This window comes from Cryptotermes secundus, unplaced genomic scaffold (genome assembly GCF_002891405.2).
Source record: "Cryptotermes secundus unplaced genomic scaffold, Csec_1.0 scaffold2166, whole genome shotgun sequence".
Lineage (NCBI taxonomy): Eukaryota > Metazoa > Arthropoda > Insecta > Blattodea > Kalotermitidae > Cryptotermes > Cryptotermes secundus.
The window spans coordinates 115,637-137,894 of NW_019739602.1; the positions used below are offsets into that span (position 1 = coordinate 115,637).

Below are 22,258 nucleotides of genomic sequence, written 5' to 3' on the forward strand. Positions count from 1 at the left end.
TTAACACCACATATACACGGTGCCAAATCCCAGAAGACTGCTTTCTTCAATGGGTCTACATACCACATTATTAAGACTACGGTATTCTATGCCTGAAGATTGAGGCAGAACGTTCCTCCGAAAAGTGTGCCGATCTACACGGTGTCATATCCAAGAAAGCCCTAATCTTAAGGAGTGAAGGGTGCATAATAAAATCGCCAATATCAACTCTGCTGAATCAACTTCTAAAGGAAAGCTGACCACTCACCTGCAACTAGTGCTGAGGTCAAGAATACATAGCTCTATACATGCACTCCTCCATATGTCTTCATGGCGGAGTGCTTAACTAATTGAGCACAGGGACAACTTTACATTTGCATGCAGGTCTACATTTCGTGCCAGCGATTTTCAGCTGCTCTGCCGCGGTACATTGGTGTGACGCGAAGAGTCCACAGGTGTGCCGCTTGGGGGGAATGTCGAAAATGAACGAGAAACAAATGAGGAATAAAAAAAAAACATAAAAATCCAAGAAACATTATTTTTGAAAATAACACAATGATTAGAATTTCAGCTATTGAACTTTCAAACTCAATCTTATTACTCATTTTTTAATGATTAATTTCTCCATAAAAATTGATGCTGCGCCTTGACAATTTTAGCGCTTCGTTTGGTGTGCCATGAGTTGAAAAGGGTTGAAAAACTCTGCCATATGCAGTATTCACATCATATGCAAGTTCATCGGTAACAGGTGTTTCTTTATCTGCCTATTGCATAGCAACGGCTGTACTCATTACAATAGCATCCTGATATTATGTAAGTCTATGGTAATAGGACTTCGAAACTAATGCATTTCTAGTTACGGTTTCTGTTTTTATTTAATTTGCTTCACAGTGTTAGGCGTCGTATTTTCAGGCCCAATATCCGAATTTCCTCCCTGAGAGAGATCATTTCGTCTCAGTACCTCCATATGCCAGGACTTCTCCACACTCATTTATGATCCCCAGTTCATAATCATTCTCTTATAACTCAACTAGAGCTACAAAACTCCTTCAGTTGATACATAGTCGTTAAATAACTAATACGTTGTAGTACTAATTCAGGATTTGAATGGCTAGGAGCAGTTATATTTTCTGGGATGTAACGATTCGTGGTCCGTTGAATTTCAACTGACGTCTCCTTCATCTTCAGGGTAGAAGAATAAGCCAAGCAGACACCAGCATGATGCAGATAGAAAGCAGAGCTCTGCTTCATGCTGCTTTCTTGGTTGCTTCACTCTTCGACCATGAAAATGGAGGCGACATATTCTTCCGACACGTCTCTTGACTTCCAACGGACTACGCGGTGTTACATCCCAGAAGATGCAGTTCTCTGTACCTATGATCTCCAGAAATGTTTCAAATAGATCTGTTATTAATACACTGAAAAGTATGGACTGCTTTAGAACTACCATGCTCGATTGTAAGAAATAGATTTTACTCTTCACTTTTTAAATATGGCTCCGAGGGATGGGCATTATAGAAGAGTAATTACATATAAGCACTGGATGCCTTATTTATCGAGAGATGAGACTTACAATGCTCGTTCTTACTCTGAAGAAAAAAAAAACGAAATAGCGATGACGGGAATCTTGACGGCTTTCAGTTTCTTCATCATAGTACTATTAACACAGAATTGCTAATGGACAATAGAAGCAGTCTGGAATTTGCTGTCTAAGTACTGTAATAACAATCTTCCTTTATCCGGTTGAGGCTATCGCATCATCATGTCATTTAATGGAAGATTTTCTAAATTAAATTCGATGGCTTTTGATTTTACAATCAATACATTACATATAAATATGTTACAAAACAATCTGCATATAGCCTACATACTTTCTACCTACCGCATGTATAATACATTCTAAACCGCCTCCTTTTAAGAAGCCTGATAATTAAATAACAAGACTCTACTCCAACACACTCTTAAATTATATTCCAAACTGCAGTGGTGCCCTTCAGAGTAGTTTCCCCGCGGAAATTATAAAAGAATATCAGCATTATTTCTGTCAAAGCACTTCCAAAAGCAAATCTCTTGCAAGTTGCTCAGAACGGACTTCGTAACATTCTGAATCTCATCCACGGTTTCAAAATATGTTCATCTGAGGTACTTCTTCATGGTAAGGAAGAAAAAGGAGTCACATGAAGTGAGATCTGGCGAATAAGCTGAGTTTTCCAGGAACACGGTTGATTTTTCTTTTTTTTTTTTTACATCTTTTATTTACATATTACACGGGTCTATTCTAACGGGGCAACTCCTCATAGATATCATCTCCACATGCCTGTCCTTCCTCCTCACCACCAGATGAACCGGAGCTATCATCAGAACTGTCATCACTATCACCGCCAACATGGAAGACGTCCAAAAGGCCTTCCCATGCCAATAATTGTTGCTCAATGTTCCTTACATGTTGACACCTACGTTGCCATTCTTCTGCAGTTGTGGAAGCCAATTTTTGCTCTGCCAGTTTAATAACGTCATCCATCTTAAATGTGGTATTGTTTTGAGCAACCCAATTTTTTACGGTGGCCCATATTAACTCAATTGTGTTGAGTTCTGGGTGATACGGAAGGAGTCGTAAAATTTTGTGATTGTGTTCTGCAAAGATTCCATCTACTTTATAGGAAAGGTCTTTCAGTTTGAGTGGTAAGATCGTATTATATATGTCTGGATTCCGCAATGATGAAAAATCAGTGTTATTGAAGGTAATAGGTGGATGGTGATATTTTAGCCAGGATATCATAACACCTCTCTTTGAATTTGAGTTAGGGGCTCTGTTTAGTTGTACATTATGGTAGGGAGCTTTATCAATGACAAGAACAGAATTTGGGGGAAGGTTAGGAATAAGTCGCTCCTTTAACCATTTTTCATAATTGGTGCATTTCATGTCACTGTGGTAGTCTCCTGTTTTTTGGTGGTATTTGAGGCGGACATAGGCATTAGGGATGAAAACTTGCTCTCCCCCTGCATGGATAACAATGAGTCGCTGGCCTTTGGACACAGGGGAAAATAATCCCTGGATGGATCCATCACTCCATGCATATGGGGTGGTGTGCGATGAATGAATATAGGTTTCATCCATGTAGATGATTGGGCGGCCCTCTTCCCTATATTCCTCAATTTGCCGCAAATCTGTATTCGTCATATATGTCGATGAATTCTAAATAATACAACTTTTCAGGATTCATCCTACGGCGCACTCAAACACGCGAATTACGCCAATCCTCTTTTATGTGAGCATTCTTCCTACATATATTTGTGTATCGTGTTCTGTGTTGTGTTTTGCTCCTGTTACTGCATGCGTTGTACTGCTGGATGTGTGTGTCGTTTTAGTCATTTTAGAATGAAGACATCATGGCATGCAGTGCAATAATTTAACGTGCATAAAGACACCTGAAGATGGCACATTAGTGCTGAAACATGTAGTGTGGAAGTGAAGAATAAGGTGAAAAAGTGTATGCACTGTAAGACGGTTAGCATAAACCATGTACATGAATCAGTGTAACAGGACGCTAAAATATAACATGATTACTGACGTTTCGGGGGAACCTGCTGCCTCAACCTGCAGCGCAGAAGAGTTGAAGACGACAGCAGTTTCCTTCGAAATGTCAATAACCACTTTCGGATTTTCAGGGTATGTACCGAAAACCAAAAGTTCATAATCTGAACTCCCATCTTTCTGTCCATTCCTGCCATGACTGAACGTTTTCATGAAAAATATGTCTGCTTGTGTCCTTTGCCAATAATATATTAACCTTAGAGAATATTAGGTTTGAATGTTGGTCGATAATGGGCAGTAACGCCCTTGTCATTATGTAAGAGTGGTTAAGTCTTCTTAAAATATGTTAATAGTGCCTCAGGTTATCAAGAAATTCATCGTCCTTTATGGAAGCCGCGGGTTTATTGCCTGTTCGCAACCCCCCCCCCCCCCCAAAATACACCTTTCTGCACACACACACACACCCCCCGCCGCAAACAGCATATNAGCCCCCCCCCCCAATAATTCCTATCTTGGGCCAGACAAATCCACTCCAATCCTAGTATAGTATTTGCGTGAGATCCATTTTAACATTATCTCTCCATATACGCCTAAACATATATGAGTATTTCACAAGTTCTCTTCCGTCCACATTGCTTATTCATTTCTGTTTTCGTTTGTAGTGTGGTTATATGAAAATGCAAGCTTATCTTTCTGCTCCTTGCATTTCAAATTTTATATTTCGAAATCTAACAAACATACTCTTATCGTGAATTCCTGCTGCTCTTCTGTATCTGGCAGAACATCTTTTGTGCTTTCCTAAAAGTGGAAATTTTCGACTTCAAAGATAAATTCTTAAGCACATAAATTAAGTGCGAGTATAAACAGGACGAGGGTAGTCCACGTGCTGGAGTTAAACGATCCTTAGGCATAACAAACACTTCCTTCAAACTCGGCGACTTTAATGGAGAGGTAATACTTGTATCCATCATTGGGTTTGTACCGGTAGACAGAGCGCGGCATTCATGTATAAACTGTAACAGTCAGGTGAATGACTCTGGTTTCCATTAACCAAGTTAGAACCTATTTGATGAGAAGAATCTTGCACGAAATTGTCCCCGAAGTGGTCTAGGCTTTTGAACTAAAATTCTATATATTTTTTTTCTATCTCTCTCTCTTGTATGCTACATGCCTCGCCCCTCTGATCGCCCTATATTTGTTCACTCTAATATAGTATTTGCGAAAAGCACAAACTATGAAACTCCTCGTTACATAATTGTCTCAGTTCTCCTCCTGCTTCCTCCCTCGCAAGTCCAAGTGTTCCAGTTCTCATATCTGAAAATGCATATAACCGATATTTGAAGTGACAATCCCGTGATTTTATGGTATGTACGTTAGTGTAACAGTGAAAAAGCAGTTCTGATGTCTATAACATGAATACTAGACAAAAATATAACTTCCACCTACCCTCATCAACTTTATCAGTATATCAAAAAGGAGTCTACTTTACTGGCATAAAAGTGTTCAACAATCTGCCACAAAGTATTAAAAACTTGGGCAATGATACTAAAAAGTTTAAATCAGAGTTAAAGAATTATCTACATGCTCATTCCTTCTACTCTTTAGATGAATACTTCAATGTAAATAGAGAATGATGTAAAATTAAGTTATATTAATTTTTAAGCTAAAATTGCCTGTACTTATGTATGTAACCTTTTGACTTGTTCTGTATCCAAAGGTACTAACCTGCTTAGGATTTATAGAATGTAAATAAATTCAATTCAATTCAATTAGCTTCAGAGTGGTCCTTGGGTTTAGGTGGTGGATGGAGGGTAACAGAAAATCACCATAAAAGAAATTTAGCATGATATTAAATGTTACACAGGGCGTCTGAGTAGACGGATTTTTGGAACGCCTTAATGAACATTCGGGTTCTATGGAAGATGCAAAATTTGTTCAATAAGTGAGATATTATGGCTTCTCGAGAAGGTCTATAATTTTTATGACCGACATTTTGTTCCAGCTTTGTGTGGGCAAGAAGCACAGACTGAATGGGACGACAAGAAATCCCCGATTTCCTGCTTCTTCCAGCAACAAAGAAAATGAAGAGACAAGCAGCTCCTCAGAAGTCACAACAGGTAGGCGTTGCTTTAAGGTAAAGGTATTAAGGTAAAAAATATAGGTTTTATTTTCATTACATATCAGTAGGGCCGGAAGCCGGAGTAGCTCAGTAGGTATAGCCGGGTCCGATTCTCATTAGGGGCAAGAGGTTTTCCTCTCCTCCACAGTCCATCTCTGGGGCCCACCCAGCCTCTTATCCAATGAGAACCGGGGTAAAGCGGAAGGAGCGTTAAGCTGAATAATCTCGTCCATCTAGTGGCGAGCTCAGGTAATGGTGGAGCTATCCCTTCACTCCCCCATGCGTCTTCATTGCGTCGTACTTAAATAATTCATCACAGGGACAACTTTAAACTTTTTACCGACATTAGGACCTTAATATAGAAATGAAAAGGACATATAGTAAAATATACACTAATGTCTGTCAAGATGAACGAATTTTTAATTCATGAAACAATTGCAGAACATTAAATGAGGTACCATCTGAGCATTAACTCGAAGTCATTACAATCAGAAGCTACCCTAACTGTTTCCAGTGCCCAGATAATTGCCCAGATAGATGTTTGTGATGAATGAATAAATACGAGGGTCATACTGAAAGTCATGAGCAACAATTTTTTGTAAAGTAACATGCTTTATTATTGACAAACCAAATACACCACCTCAATCTACAGACCTTTCTTTATTTGTCCACGTAATCGCCACTTCTTTGTACACATTTCTCCCAGCGTTCTGGGAGTTTGAAAATTCCCCTTCTGTAAAATTCCGTTCCAGCCATCCGAAGACACTGAGGCACTGCTTTCTGAATTGCCTCCCTTGTCTCATAACTTTGTCCACACAGCTGATCCTTCATAAATCCGAAAGAATGGTAGTCGGAGGGTACCAGAGCAGGGCTATAGGAGGGGTGTGGAAGAACTTCCTATCTCATCTTTCCAATTGCTTCCAATGTGAGGCGAGCATTGCCATGCAGGATGATGATGTTTCGTCCCAGACGTTTATCGCGCAATGCACGATGGAGCTTGTGCAGCGTCTGGACATAACGAGCAGGATTGATGGTTTACCCAGGTTCCAGAAATTCGGCCAGAATAAACCCCTCTGCATCCCAGAAGACTGTCTCCATCACCTTCGCAGCTGATGGCGCTGTCTTTGCCTTCTTTTTTGATGGAGAATGCAAATGGTGCCATTCCATACTCTGCAGTTCCGTTTCGTTTCAGGCTCGAAATGGTGAAACCAGCTTTCGTCCCCTGTCACAATACAGAGCAAAAAATCATCGCCTTCGTGTCGATATCTCTGCAGAGGTTCTGAGGTGATGGCTTTTCGCAGACCTTTGTGGTCTTCGGTCAATAACCACAGGACCCAACGAGCACAAACTTTCCTATAGCCCAAGCTTTCAATCATCTCCTGTACTGCACTGTGCCCTATTCCAAGTTTTCGGGCCATTGTGTCCACAGTCACACGCCTGTCAGCTTGAATGATCTCATCCACTCTTTCCTTGTTGTGTTCAGTTGAGGCTGTTCGAGGATGACTGCTCCGAGGCTGATCTATGATGCTGGTGTTCCCATCTTTAAAATGTTTCACCCATCTTCGAACACTGTTCTCACCCATGCACACACTTCCATAAGCACGCTGAAGTCTCTGGTGAATTTCTGCAGCAGGGATTTCCTCTTTCACAAGAAATTCGATGACAGCACACTGGCAAAATGACATATCGTTGTCGGCCATTTTGTTAGGAGTGATACTGGTCACGTGATGCACACTATTGACATCACAAAACACTCAAGGTTAACACAACAGCTGGTTCACCTACCACCGTACTCTCTTTCGTCTGCTATTCCCAGGCTGCATGCAAAAAGTGTTGCTCATGACTTTCGGTACGAACTACGTACGTCTGTTATTTTGATTCACATAAGCTTGCCTCAAGTTTGAGAATTTTTGGGTGGTGATTTCGACATTCTGTGTTGTGACACTGTGTACCCTTTTAGGCGGATACCGATATTTCGGAAAAACATGCTGCCTCCATATTCAGGTTTGAAGTATGTAGGATGGAGAACCGATAGTGTTATATAGAAAGGTTCCAAAGAAGGTAGTCACTTGGGCCCATGGAGGGGGAGAAGAGATGGGGCCCGATTAGGGCAATAGGAACAGTGAGTGAACAGGCAAATTGTCCTTTGCAAGATCACATTATTTTAATGATACTGGCGAAGTATAAATCCAGTTATATGATTTTGTTGTAAGAATTCATCCAGTTGTCTTCACTTGCTCTAATACTGAGATTTTTGGTTTGAATTCCACTCAAAGCATAGATGTATGAGTTTCTCTGTTTTTTTTTTAATTTTGTGTAGGTAGCTGTCTTGCGATGGACCTTTCCTCCATCCAAGGAAGCCTACGAACTGTCCCTAAGACTCATAGTTTTAGATTAATTTCGAGTGAGAACAGACCAGAGCACCTAACCTGTCAAAGAGAATAAAAAGAAGAAGTTAATATCCATATAAACGTGAAATTTGTATCACAACTTTAAAAAGTCACTAAGAGTGGTTCACTTACTTAGTTGTGTTGCTTAAAGACGTTGCTGCTTTGCCTTTTTTTATTATTCCTCTCGCTCCCACTTTGGAGCATAGGGCTGATTTTCCAGTTTCATTTATCATTTTTTTTACAGACGGTAGGACTCCTTGGACGGGTGAACAGCTCGTATTAGGCCTCTACCTAAACACAGAACAACACACACATAGAATAAACGCATACACACACCAAACATCCATGCCTCGAGTAGGATTCAAACCAACGAACCTGGCTTCTGAGCAAGCATGTTGCACAAATGGGGTGAAAAGAGGAATGCATATAGGATATTGGTGGGAAAACCAGAAGGAAAACAGACCATTGGGAGGACCAAGGCATAGGTGGGTGAATATTAAAATGGATCTTAGAGAGACAGGATGGGATGGTATGGATTGGATTGATCTGGCTCAGGATAGGGACCAGTAGAGGGCTCTTGTGAACATGGTAATGAACCTTTGGGTTCCATAAAATACTGGGAAATTCTTGTGTAGCTGCAGATTTGGGTTTTCCTCAAGAAGGGCTCAGCTCCATAAGTAAATAATTAAGTGCGTGTCAGTTTTAGGGATGTGTTTAACAACCCACCACAGCGTTTCTCAATCAGTGAGACTTGACACTCAGCTGGGTGTGATGCGAGGGCTTTAAAATAACTTGCATTAATGATTAATACAACATTTACATAATTGTAAAAATGCACTTCTTGAAACAAGAAAATCATGACTGGTTGAGAATTGTTGGAACTACTGCATCTGCATTACATATTTACATGAAAAGTTGCTAACACCACATAAAACTTCCAGTGTAGACGGTGTATAAAACTGACAAACTTTCCACTTCATTGTAACAAACAGTTTAAAATGACACATCTTTCTTAAAGGGATTAGGGATATAGCAAAACTGGTTTATTTATAACAGCCATGACATAGGCCTATAATATAATGTAATGTAATATCATTTTTTGAAGTGTTTATGGACATGGTTATTCAGTTTGACATTTTTTTGGCCCAGCAGTGCCATGCACCAAATATATTTCCCCTGCATTGATTAACAAACTCATACATTCTGTAAAATATTTATTTTAAACAGTGTTCCTCTTCTAGCTTCATCTCCAAAGATAATTTTACATTCATCATGGTCTAGCTGGTCGAAATGTATACATTCCCGCAGACATCATCGCCAAAGACCTTATAGGTGTGGGAATACTGTCCGTAAGGTTAGTAGAACTTGTGTTTCCTGTTAGAAAATTATAATGGTCTGTGGAATGTTTAGGATAACATTAAACTGGGTTTCCTTAAAAATTTAGGCCTAAGAAAACTTTATATGCCATATTCATGCCAGCTCAATTTGTGATCTTATTCAATAATAGGTAGTTTAGTAATTAGAAATACTCTTAGAAATGAAGCTACACTCCTGTGATAGAGTATAGTGCTGCTTATGATTCCTGAAGCTACATATTGAAGAAATGTAATTTATATAACTTACATAACTTAAAGAGTCTTTGAATATTTTAATTTTAATTAATAAAAATGTTAAGTTGATATTCTAAATAAGTCTTTATAGCTGTAAAAGCTGTCACGACAGCATAGGCTGTAATTAATATGGATCCTCCTACCACAGCAAAAGTTTTGTACAGACAAGCAAAGTCCTGTCCTGATATTTCTTCTCAGTTACTTTAGTTTTACAATTGAGAGAGGGAAAATACACTTTTTTCCTTTTCTCTCTATTTTATTTCTTATTCCATTTTATTTGGCGTTAATGTAGGGGTATTATAAATAGAACACTTTTCTTGTGGAAAATAATGACTAATGAGGGCTAACTATGGCTGAGATCAGAAGCACAAACATCTTTTTTAACCTTGGAGGAAGAGGTCATTAGGGATACTTATGTTAAGAATATAATTGATATGGATCTAGATAAAATAGGTTGTGATCCTGTAAACTGGGTTAAATTTTCTCTGAAAAGGGACAGGCTCTTCTGAACACTGTAACGACCCTCTAGATCTCTAAAATGGGGGAGAATTTCTAGGCCCGTTATGCGACTGTCAGTACTTCTTAAAAGGCGCTCTCCTCCATCAAGTTAGTTACGATAAAACAAGGTATTAGAATTATTATTCAAGAAAAATAACGTTTTACACCATTTGTCTCAATGATCTTCAATTAGTTTACTGTGGTTCATTATCTTTTCTGCAGTTTCATATGGAAATGAAAACGTGCTTTGTCAGTCAATGAAACATTTGAAAGCTGTAGGATCTTTACCAACAAAGCCCTCTGAGCTGCTATAACTTTGGTAGAATATAAGAGGCATGTATTTGGGAGTTCCAGTTTTTGAATGGAAATTGACTCCTATAACAGTAGTTCATGTTTTGTCCCATTTCTTCCACCATATTCATGAATTAAACAGCAAAATAATCAGAACTGAAATCTACTGTCAGTAATAAAGCCCCACATGTATGATGATTCAAAATATAAATGTGAATCCTGTGTCTGGGTGATGACATGGTGTAGATGTTAGTTACGCTGAAGATGTATCAAAGATCCTTAGTATCTGCCGATACTAACCATTAAAGGTCTATTTTTATATTTCCCCCATCATTATTTAATACTCACTCAATGAAATGGAGCGGTTGTCACTGAATTTCAGATCTGTCTTATAAATTGAGCCAGTCACGGTAACTGAGTGGCCTAAGGCATGTACTGTCTTTGCTCGCTTGGAAGCCGGGGTCATGGGTTCGAATCCCAAACAAGGCATGGATGTTTGGTGTGTGTATGCATTTATTCTGTGTTTATGTCATCCTGCGTTTAGGCAGAGGTCTTGCAATGAGCTGATCACCCATCCAAGGACTCCTACTCTCTGTAAAAATAATCAGTGAAATTGAGAAATCAGCTCTATGCTCCAAAGTGAGAGTGAGAGAAAAAAAATTATAAATTGGTCTACGGCCACTGGGATGAAGTTCACCTTGAAGTCTCAGACCATAAAGATTCCCAAAGAGATGTATCATAGCACAGATAATCACTGGCTCCTCACTGCACAGGTTTTGGTTCAATCCCAGGGCAGTGTATGTGGAATATATGGTGGAAGAAGTACATTGGGGCTTTAGTTTTCATGTACCAATTATCCAATTTTCTAGTTTCTTATCTGTCATCCAACACTGTTAGAGTGGGCCCACCTGAAACATGGACAGTACAACCTACATCTGCGTGATGTCATAACTGAGAAACAAGATCCATATTAATGCTGAACCACTGTGACAGCCTGAAATCTTTGATACTAAATGCAGTTACATTTTTTAATTAAATTTAATGAGATTATGTCACTTCAGATTAGAGGTAGAGAGGTGAATATGAATAGGGGTCTGAGGAGATGGAGGAGAAAGTGGTCATGTAGAAATGCAATGTTCTATCAGAATATCTGCATACAGGAACCGAATGAAAGTAATGACATGCAGTGTACCTGGTTTTAGTTCAAAACAGATGGTTTTCCTATAAGAATCATGGCTGGTAATCTCTTTACTACAATTATTAAGAACTTAAAATACAGAAATATATAAGACTGGCTATAATTTTAGGTTACATTGTTTGTTGAAGTTCTTCCAATGGTTTGGATAACATTACAAACGTTTACCTTTAGGGCTATGAATGTAATATTTGCTGAAATGTTAGGACTTCAACAAATGGCATGGCTGAAACCAATTATCTGTGGATCAGTACACATATATTCCAGAACCACATAATTTTGGAATATTGAAGCAACAATACATCTAAGAATTCTGAAAACCAATTAAATGTAAATAGCCATATTATGAATGCTGGGTACAATAAGATGATGTGTGTTATGCAGAAGCAACAATCTTGTCATCCAAGGAGAAGAGATCGAAGAATACGCTGTCAATACCAACATCAGAGACGAAGAAAGCACAAGCGGAAGAGAGGAGAAATCTTTCATGTAGTTCATATATCAACATCTAGGTTACCTCAAAACAAACGCCCTCCAAGAAAATACCAACACGCATTATCACTGCAATCATTAGCATGCAGCCACCATGTACCATGGTCATCAATACATCGTAAACATGAGTCTGAGCAATCACAGCACAGTTCTGACATCACATCCAGAGGATTGCCTACACACTTAATGCTCAATAGTAAATGGTATGGTAGGTGGAGCAGATGGTCCCCATGCTCCATCTCATGCACTACACAGAGGTACAGGTTTGTATGCGTTACATATTCTTTACCTCTGCTAAAATCCAATTTCAGTGAATGGGTTGATGAAATCTTCCAATATGTTCCGTATTCCGTATTATGAGACTGTTTTTCTGAGTATGAAAGTAATTCCTTTAACTAAGGGAGAAACTGGGGGGCACACGGTAGTGTAGTTGGTTGAGCTGGAAAGACTTATCAACTGATCATGCTGCTTCTTCACTTACCACAGACATACTTCAAGCATGGAATGATATAACTTCTGTTGAGATTTTTTGTGACCTTGCCAAGGCGCTTGATCGTGTTAATCATGAGATATTGATATCCAAATTTGAGTATTATGGTGTTCAGGATTGTAATTTAAATTGGTTTAAGTCCTATCTATCAGATAGAAAACAGAGGGTGCATCTCAGAATTGATGATGATTATGATTACTTCTCCAAATGGAAAAGAGTTAAGCAAGGAGTTCCTCAGGGGTCGGCCTTAGGATAATTTCTTTTTATTATTTACATCAATGACTTGCCATTATGCATCAGTAAATAGGTGAATGTTTTTCTCTTTGCGGATGACACCAGTATTTTGGTCATTGGAAAAAATAATTGTGCGTTTAAGCACAAAGTTGCAGATACTCTGTCTCTCATTGTACATTGGTTTATAGCGGACAAGTTGGTGTTAAATATTAACAAAACTAATATTATTAATTTTGCTCCTAAACAGTCTCCCAAATCTTTGCTGGCATTATCCTCTGGAAAATTGGTAATGAATGAAGTCTATGTAATAACATTTTTGGGTATACAAATTGATAATAAATTGAATTGGAAGAGTCATGTGGAATACATCCTTCCTAAACTCAAGTTCTGTTATTTTTGTAATTAGGAGTTTATCTTATTTTATGAACTTAAAAACCCTGCAAATGGTGTATGTTTCTTACTTTCATTCTATCATCAAGTATGGACTAGTCCTCTGTGGCAATTAGACTAATAATTCTAGAGTTTTTAAATTACAAAAGAAAGTAATAAGGATCATATTGGGAGTGTGACCTAGAGACTCATGTAGAAGTCTTTTTAAGAAATTAGAAATTTTACCATTGTCATGTGAACATATTTTTTCCTTGATGTTGTTTGTGATAGAAAATCAAACTAATTTCTGTTAAGGTTCAGAGGTTCATGGCCCAAACACTAGAAGCAAAAATCAAATTTATATTCCAACTTCAAATCTTTCTGTTTTCCAGAAGGACACTATGTTTACTGGTATTAGGTTATTTAATAGATTGCCAAACACCTTCAAAATCTTAGAAAAGATAGAATCAGTTTTAAAAATAATTTATTTTCAAATATCATGAATAACACATTTTATACATTTGATGAATTTTTGGAGCATACAGTAAATAATTAGTTACCGTGTTTGTTTAGCTTCATATTGTACTTCCTGCTATGTTGGTCTGTGTTATGCTTGTGACCAGTTTCATGTCCATTGTATTTTGGACTTGTTTAAATGCGAAATGTATGTATGTATGTATGTAGGAAAATGGATCTCAGAGATAGAATGGGGTGGTGTGGTTGGATTGATCTGGCTCAGGATAGGACCCAATGGATGCTGTTGTAAACACAGTAATGAAACTGTGGGTTCCATAAAATGCTGCTAAGTTCTTGAGTAGCTGCAGAGCTGGCGGCTTCTCAAGAAGGGCTCAGCTCCATGAAGTGAGTTTAGTTTGGTACATTATCAGTGCAATAAGAGCATAACTGTTGGGGAAAGTCAGTGCTCAATACCCATTAGAATACTCATTTATAGTCTTTCTGTATAATAAGAGGGAGTGACTTAATGGTGGAATTGTCTGGAATGACAATAATGTATGTCTGTCACAGATGGTGTAAACGACCTATCTTCTGTGGAAATGAATATATACAGGAGGTAGCATACTGTTACATAGAAGGTAGCTTCTGCCAAAGATGGATCTACAGACAGATTCAACAGCAGACTGATGAAGAAAATGAAGGTGAGCTAAACATAACAGTGTATTACAACAAAGAATGCTTTTGTAAAACATACTTGCTTATGCATGTCATTTGGAGTTTTGTTTATGTATTCACGAGGTTTGTGTATTATAGGAAACAGAATACATCACACTGTGTTCGTTTATGCCTAACCTCCTGCCCTTTTTAAAATACAAATACAAACACAAATCTTCATGCAAGCATATGCACACTCTCAATTTCTACATATCCCCTCTTTACTCTTATGATTTTAATTCCTCAATAGGAGATGGTAGCGTTAAGAGGTAGATTGTGATGTGCATTTTATCAAAGTTATTCTAGACGACTAATTTCACTACCATTACCACTGCTGCTGCTGTCATCATTGTTGTTGTTACACTTTATTTGGACTTTATCTGTTGTGTGATTTCACATGTAAAATTGAAACAATTCTATCTTTCAGAAACTGACAGTTTCCATCCCCCTTATATGTTCATCCTTCCTTATTATTTCTATGCCTGCTGATGAAGATTAACGTTGTCTAATGGGCCCTACAAAGTAGACTGTTTGTATTTTATGTAAGGAGAGAGACAGAGCCACTCTCTGGGACATACCAATGGTTAGAATTTTTACATCTTAGATCAAACAGTGAATGAAATTCAAATAGAATACTACACTAATATATAACTTGTATGGTTTGAGTTATTGTAGTACACTTTTGAGTGGCATCTCAACTATCCACTGCCTACAGCTGTTTTATGAGTTGTCTTAGAGCCATTAAATAACATACCAACCACCTGAGGAATCTTAAAATCTCGTTTTTCCCAGATTGTAATGAGACATAAATGATAAAACAATGAACTGTTCTGCATTATTCATGTGGATTAGATTTTGTACAATAATGTAACACAAGCTTTCAGCTTACATAGGTACTATGTGTAAATACCAGATTCATTTTCAGCAAGTGTACAAAATGACCTCTTCTTCCGTGGTTTATATACGAGTTATTTCAGGAACTTTTAGCATGTTATAAGAGCTGTCTTGTACAGCCAAAACAATTTAACCACTGAAGTGAGTGATGCTGGACAACTGGGGCTCCATTCCCAGCACGGAAATATTTTTCTTTTTACTGCTGTGTCCAGACCAGGTGTAGAGCCTCCCAAGTCTTGTACTCAAAGGGCAAATGGATGATACAGCTGGAGCTTGAAGCTGACCATTCCCCTCCATTCACTATTAACATAATGAGGTTAAGAATGCTTGCAGCTGCACTTTCATCCCCATGTATGTCATCATAGTATAGTGCTTTAAGCATAGAAATAACTTTTCCTTCATCTTCTGTTAGTAGGCCTATGCACATATGGTAAATAGGTAAAGTTTCCCTGTGGTTAATTACTTAAGCAATTAAGCAGCACAGCATTAAGTTGTATGGGGGAGTGAAGATTATAGCTCCACTATTTTCTACCTCAGTAATAGATGGAGGTGACTGGTCAGCTTCCCGCCCCTGCTGCTTTATTTCCAGGGAAATTGCCCCAAGTAGCCATTGCACAGGAGGCTGGGTGGTCCTCAGAGCCAGTCTGAATGCTGTGAAGAGAAAAATCTCTTGCCCCTGCCAGGAATCAAACCCCAAATTGTGGGCCATCCAGCTAGTTGTTATACTGACTAAGCTATCCCACATATACACACAAAAGGTACAATTCCTATCACTGGCAAATTATTATCTAGAAGTCAAGTCATGTGGAATGAGAATCACATGGCCTCCCCACACTTGCCACCTTTTACAGATATCTCATATAATGAAGTGAAGGGAAGCTGTGAATATTGTTAACACCATGGTTCCAAGCAAAATATTAGAGTATTTATTAAACATAGAATAGAAAATATATCATTATGTTCCTCTAGTTTTAGTGGTCTGCCAGTGCACTAGTCAGGCAGAGCATTTTTCCCTTGATTTGGTGTTGAAGAGCCTTCAATATTTGATTGTAACTGTTGACAGATTGGTGCATGAGATAACTTTGATATTTTGAACTTCAATATAATGTTAAAAGCAGTTTGTCTGGCTAGCTGGTCTGATTATTGAGACTGAACCGTGGAAGAAACTAACCCAGATCATTCAAGAAATACTCTGTGCTTATAGAATATATTGCTTTGTCCATAAACTAATAAGCAACTTATGTCTTCAACTATGAAATATTCTGTGCTTATAGATCACCTCAGGGAGTGGGGATAGCGCAGTAGGTATAGCAACTGGCTACAGGCTGGACAGCCAAGGGGTTGGGGTTCAAGTCCCAGTGGGGACAAGAATTTTCACTTCTCCATGTTGTCCAGACAGGCTCTGGGGTCCATCCAACCTCCTATCCAATGGGTACTGTGGGCTCTTACCCCTGGGGTAAAACAGCTGGGGTGTGAAGATGACCATTTACCTCCAACTAGTGCCAAGATAAAAAAACCTGGTTGTATATACCCACTCCTCCATACGTCTTCATGGCATAGTGCTTAATTAGTTAATCACAGGGATAACTTTACCTTTACCGTTTTACTTTTATAGATCACCTCACTTTGTCCACCAACTTATATGCAACTGGTGTTCTCAGCTGGTGTTGACAGTGAGTATGATAATGGTGTCTGGAGCCAAGAAAACAACAGAGTAGGGGTTGATGATAGTGCAGGAGCCTTGAAGTCACCCCGCCAGTTGCACTGTGGGATCGCAAATCACACCATAACCTGGCCCTTGCTTAGGATTATTGGTGGACGTCCAGCGCAGAAGGGACGATGGCCATGGCAGGTGGCTGTCCTCAACAGGTTCAAGGTAACCTCATTATTCCTCTTCTGTCCTCCATATATCAGGTTCAAGCTTCTTCTGTCTTCATAGTCATCACATGTATGGTCAGTCTGTAGCTTTACATGCTCTTGGGCATCTGGCACTATTTATCACATTCAAGTGAAACATTTCCCCTGTAATTTTACAATGTTCTGTTTATTGAAGAAATATGTAGCCAGTTAGTTCTGGAGACACAACTAAGTCTCTGAAAGTACTGGTGATACTAGGTCATAGCCTATAAACAGGTCAAGTTTAAATAAAATACAAAACTTAGCTACTATCACGCATTTATGATTTGGCACAGAATGACTCGACACAACTTTTTGGGTTCTTAATCCATGTGTCACTTCCACATAAATGTGTTGGAACAGACATCATTTTATAACATTTAACTTCATCTCTTTCCTTACTTGTTCTTTTAATGCTTTCTTTATTATTATATATATTTTATTGTTTATGTCACAACCAGTATCATAAGAAAGTGACCTTTCCAGCTTAGTTATTAAAATTTGAAGCTTTTCAATAATAAAATTAAAAAATGCTGCAGCAAATTAAATATTTTCTTCTGCAATTTATTACTTTTAATCTTATTACCACTATCATGCCAAACTGTGTCCCATGGTTTAATAGGGCTGACAGGATATTTCTGTAGAACTTTCTCCAGACACCAAGTGATAATTTGATTACCAGTGAAGAGCAAATTATTTAGGAAACATCAGTAGTTTTCTTAAAGTCAGTACTATTATAAAGTTATACTTGTCCTACATCTACTATGCAATAGAATATCTTATATTTATGTATGTGTTCTATATTTGATTGTATTGATTTCTTTTACTTTTGTGTGATTCTGCCAATTCTACAACTGGATCTGGTACCTGTTGAGTTAGTGTGTACAAATAAAGAATTCAACTGAATTACTACTACCACTACCACTGNCTATTACTTCTCTTTCTTTTGTAATTATAGGAGGCATTCTGTGGAGGCACCTTGATTGATCCACATTGGGTCTTAACAGCAGCCCACTGTGTGAGGAAGCGGCTGTATGTAAGGTTAGGAGAACACGACCTGGATGAAAATGAGGGAACTGAACTGGAGTTTCGGGTATGAAATTATTGCAGCAAATCAATTAGTGCATAATGCATTTACCACCAAAATATATTCCTTTGGAACTGAGTATTCAACTGTGAAGGCTTCAAAGAACTTCAGTATAAACAACAGTATTTTCTCTCAAGTACCATGCTAGGTAGGTTTTGGGTTTCATCCAACCTTTTACTCAATTGGAGGTTTGGGGCTTTTTCTCTGAGAGTAAAGGGATGTAATGCTGAGCACTCATCTCCATCTAATGCAAGGCTAAGAATGCGCTGAACTGTACCTTCACTCCCCTTATGTCTCATGAAATGGTGCTTGTTAAGTTCAGGATCAACATTCCTCTTAACTACAAACTAGGCTGTAGCAGCATTAAAAGTAGTCATATTTTGCAAGCAACCATAGCCTATCATTTCTCTCTCACAATTCTCCAGATTATGACCAGATGCTACATTCTATTATGTGACAGAATATTAGTATTCATTCCATGCACACTGTCCACGTTTCACTAGCATTGTGAAAGATTAAAACAATAATATGTGATAATGTTGGCTGTATCTATAAATAAATATCCAAGGCATCACTAGAAATATGACTTCAGAAATATAACTTGTTTAAATATAGTAGCTGCTTTATAAAATCCATTCACCCAGAGTCTTACAGTATGCTTAATACAGAATATTTTATTACATGTATCTAAAATATCTCACTGTTTACTGTTAAACATTAAGACCAGAGAACATAAGTCATATTGACATTGTTCATTAAATAGTCACACATTTAATTTTACACAAAAACATATCCTCCACTGACCTCTATTAATTAGCTCATCATCTTTCCACCCACCTGACATTCTTCAAATTCTTAACATTACTACTTTATGCACTAATTATCTTACATTTGAAATTAAGGCATGTATGGATGCTTGAATACTTGCATGGTTTCCAGACATATGCAGAGTTAAATTTTCCCCCAATACTTTGTGCTCATATTCTGACTTGTAGTAAAAAATGAACAAAAAGTGTCTCCAGATCTCTCCAAGCAACATATGCCAGATGTGAGATTAGTAGCTGTGGTTTTGGTTACTTTTCTCATGAGGCCAAGATATCCAAATTTCTGTTTTTCAATTCATCTTGTATCATATAAATAAAAACAAATACACCAGTTCTTCCAAAACCAGTGTCATCATTGGATTCATCAAAAGAGACAATTTACCATCCTTAGCATGATCCAGATTAGGATATTGTCAACAGGCAAATTTATCGCTTAGTCTGAAGCAATTAATGACAATTAATAAATAGGTAATAAATTGAAAATTACTTCCTTACATATGAAAAGGTCCAGTGTTTCCTATACAGCAGTGTATAGTTTGTTCACAAAATTGTGATGGTTCATCAATCACAAAGAATAAAAATACACCACTGAGTCCCATCCTGAATCCTGAACCTGGATTTTCAGGTACTTTCTTTTCATAAATGTCGCTTGTGTACTAGCATTAGATTAGCATATGAGGGATTTATTGCTTTTTTTTTTTATTGCTAGGGGGTGGGACTAAGTCCCTTATACTGCGGCCACTTCTGGCCTATGTACCAGCCTCAGATGACAGGCGAGGGTCATTGTGGAGCAATTGGTGGAATGAAGATTGGCCACTTTGTCCACCACAAATCCCACTTGACGAGACCCGGGATGAAACCTGGGCTGCCACGGTGGAAAGCCAGCAACTAACCTTTTGAGCTATGGCGTGGCCTAAATATGAGGGATTTAAGTTCATGGGCGAGTTTTCTGGAAAATGATTTAATATCGAACTCTAGGCATAAAACATGAAGCCCATTTCCTATGGCACAGACTTCCAGTCCTACAAATTTTGTGTTGTGAATGTCACACTTGGTAATGTACACGTAAATTTCAATCCATTTTTACACTGTATGTTAGATATGGTCTGTTGTCCGCCATATGTGTATACTATATTATATTTGCAATGTTTTGGATGTTGGGTCTAATCACATCTCCAAGCAATTTGTTGTCATTTTACTGAAAGAGTTCTTAATTTAATTTCAGGGTTAGTTGTAACAGTTGGTATCTGAACTCTTTTACCATAAAATTATATTGCTACCCAACTGCAGAAACAATGTCAAAAATATGTTCTCTCAGACAATGGACAATGTCCAGCACAACTGTTGTATAATGGATATAATCTTACAAGTTCTAATCTCACATAGGTGCTTACGCAGACAGTCTGCTTAACAATTGCTTTCATTATGTTTTTGGAGCTGCAGGTAGAGCAGGCGGTGACACACCCAGGGTATGATGCTGATACAGTGGATAATGACGTGGCACTGCTCCGGCTGCCAATGGAGGTGCATCCAGACAAGTACCAAGCCTTTGCCTGCTTGCCTCGCCATGAACAAGAGCTGCCCCCTGCTCATCAGATGTGCACTATTTTAGGATGGGGCAAGAAACGAAGCTCTGATGCATTTGGAACAGACATCCTACATGAAGCCATGGTATTCCTCTTTGCATTTCACAGGCCATTGCCATTATCAACTACACATTCCTTATTCATATTTCAGATGGCTGTGAGAAGAATATTTTATTTTGGGGTAATATTTCCAAGTTGGTAGCTAGAATTAGTTTTCTGCTTTCTTCACATCTTAAAATCATCTACAGAATTCTTAGCGTACTAAGAATGTCACTGTACTTATCAGCTGTACTAAAACTCACGTTAAAGGAAGAAGATAGATTGACGATGTTTGGGAACAAAATGCTCATGAGATTACAGGGACCAAAGGAGGGGCAGGAGAATTGAAAGAACTACACAATGAAGAGCTGCACAATTTGTATTCTTCACCAAATATTGTAAGGGTGATCAAATCAAGGGACATGTATTACACTTGGAAGTGCCAAGAAATATAAACATTTCATTCATAAATCTTGAAGAAAAAACCCAATTTAGGCATAGGTGGCAGGATAATATAAAAATTTATCTTGATTAAATATGAAAGTGTGGAATGTATGTAATTTATATGGGTCAGGATAGGGACTAGTGACGACCTTTTGTGAAAATGGTAATGAACATTCAGGTTTCAAAGGTGGGGAATGTTTTGACTAGCTAAATGGCTGTTTTCTTCCCATAATGAGCTTCATTGTTACACAGTAAAAAAGATCATGTATTTAACAATATTAATGTTATTTTCCACTGTGTTATATCATCTCATGTAAGTCTCCAACAGTGCTATTCTTTCCAGTTATTCACATCAAAATGCGAAGAATTCTTTCCAGGAATGTGTAGTTCTTCAAACCAAAATATATTCCAAGTCACACTTTCCTAGCTTCTTCGGTATTCTTTTCAGCTTCAAGTTCAGTCAGCAGCTGCATAATCAAACAGTCCCATGTTGTTATGGTTGTTAGGGTGACTTAATAGGTTGCGAAACTATACCAGATTCATATCTCTTGATGTTTTGCGAGAACCAGTAGGGAGTTGCCATGGCTTTGCCGACATGTTGTTCTGTGTATATCTGTGTAGCAGCAGCAGCTTTAGGAAACTGATATCAGAACAGACTACATAGGCACCAAACTAACTTACTCCATAATACAACACAAACTCTGTGGCCTGTAATCTACAAGCAAACTATACCGACAGAGTGACCACTGTTTGTCGGCGAAGTTAGTGCCAACTTTAGTGGATAGAGGGTGTCATGTGGTCAGCGCAACGGATCCCCACAGCAATGAATCTCGGTTTTCCAGACCAGAGTAGCTATTTTCTTGAAATAGCTTCTCATTTATCCTCATAAGACTGAGTGGAACCCGTTCCAGGCCCACTACTTCTCAGAAAATCTCTAGCGCCGGGAATCGAACCCGGGACCTCTGGATCTGTAGCCAGGAACGTGTAATATAAAGAAATGACGTCAAACCATCATAATTATGTGGCTTTTTAACCCAGAGGTGCAGCTAATGGTGCGTTGTCATCATCACCACCTTCACCAGAACTGTTGTCGTCATTGTTGTGATCATCACTTTT

General features: G+C 38.3%; 1 protein-coding gene across 3 annotated transcripts in view; it reads left to right on the top strand.

The window, feature by feature from the left end:
* LOC111871972 overlaps positions 1-21,901 on the top strand; it is a 69,674-nt gene extending 47,773 nt beyond the window's left edge. The window contains exons 3-9 of one of the 3 annotated variants that reach the window (XM_023865415.2): positions 5,517-5,631; positions 9,265-9,377; positions 12,002-12,372; positions 14,229-14,359; positions 16,928-17,142; positions 18,121-18,255; positions 20,511-21,901. In XM_023865415.2, the coding sequence (XP_023721183.1) occupies positions 5,517-5,631; positions 9,265-9,377; positions 12,002-12,372; positions 14,229-14,359; positions 16,928-17,142; positions 18,121-18,255; positions 20,511-20,861 (1,431 nt within the window). In that variant the 3' untranslated portion in view covers positions 20,862-21,901. The remainder of the gene's footprint in view (positions 1-5,516; positions 5,632-9,264; positions 9,378-12,001; positions 12,373-14,228; positions 14,360-16,927; positions 17,143-18,120; positions 18,256-20,510) is intronic. The other 2 variants (XM_023865417.2, XM_023865418.2) reach the window with 2 other exon arrangements.
* The last annotated feature ends 357 nt before the right edge of the window (positions 21,902-22,258 follow it).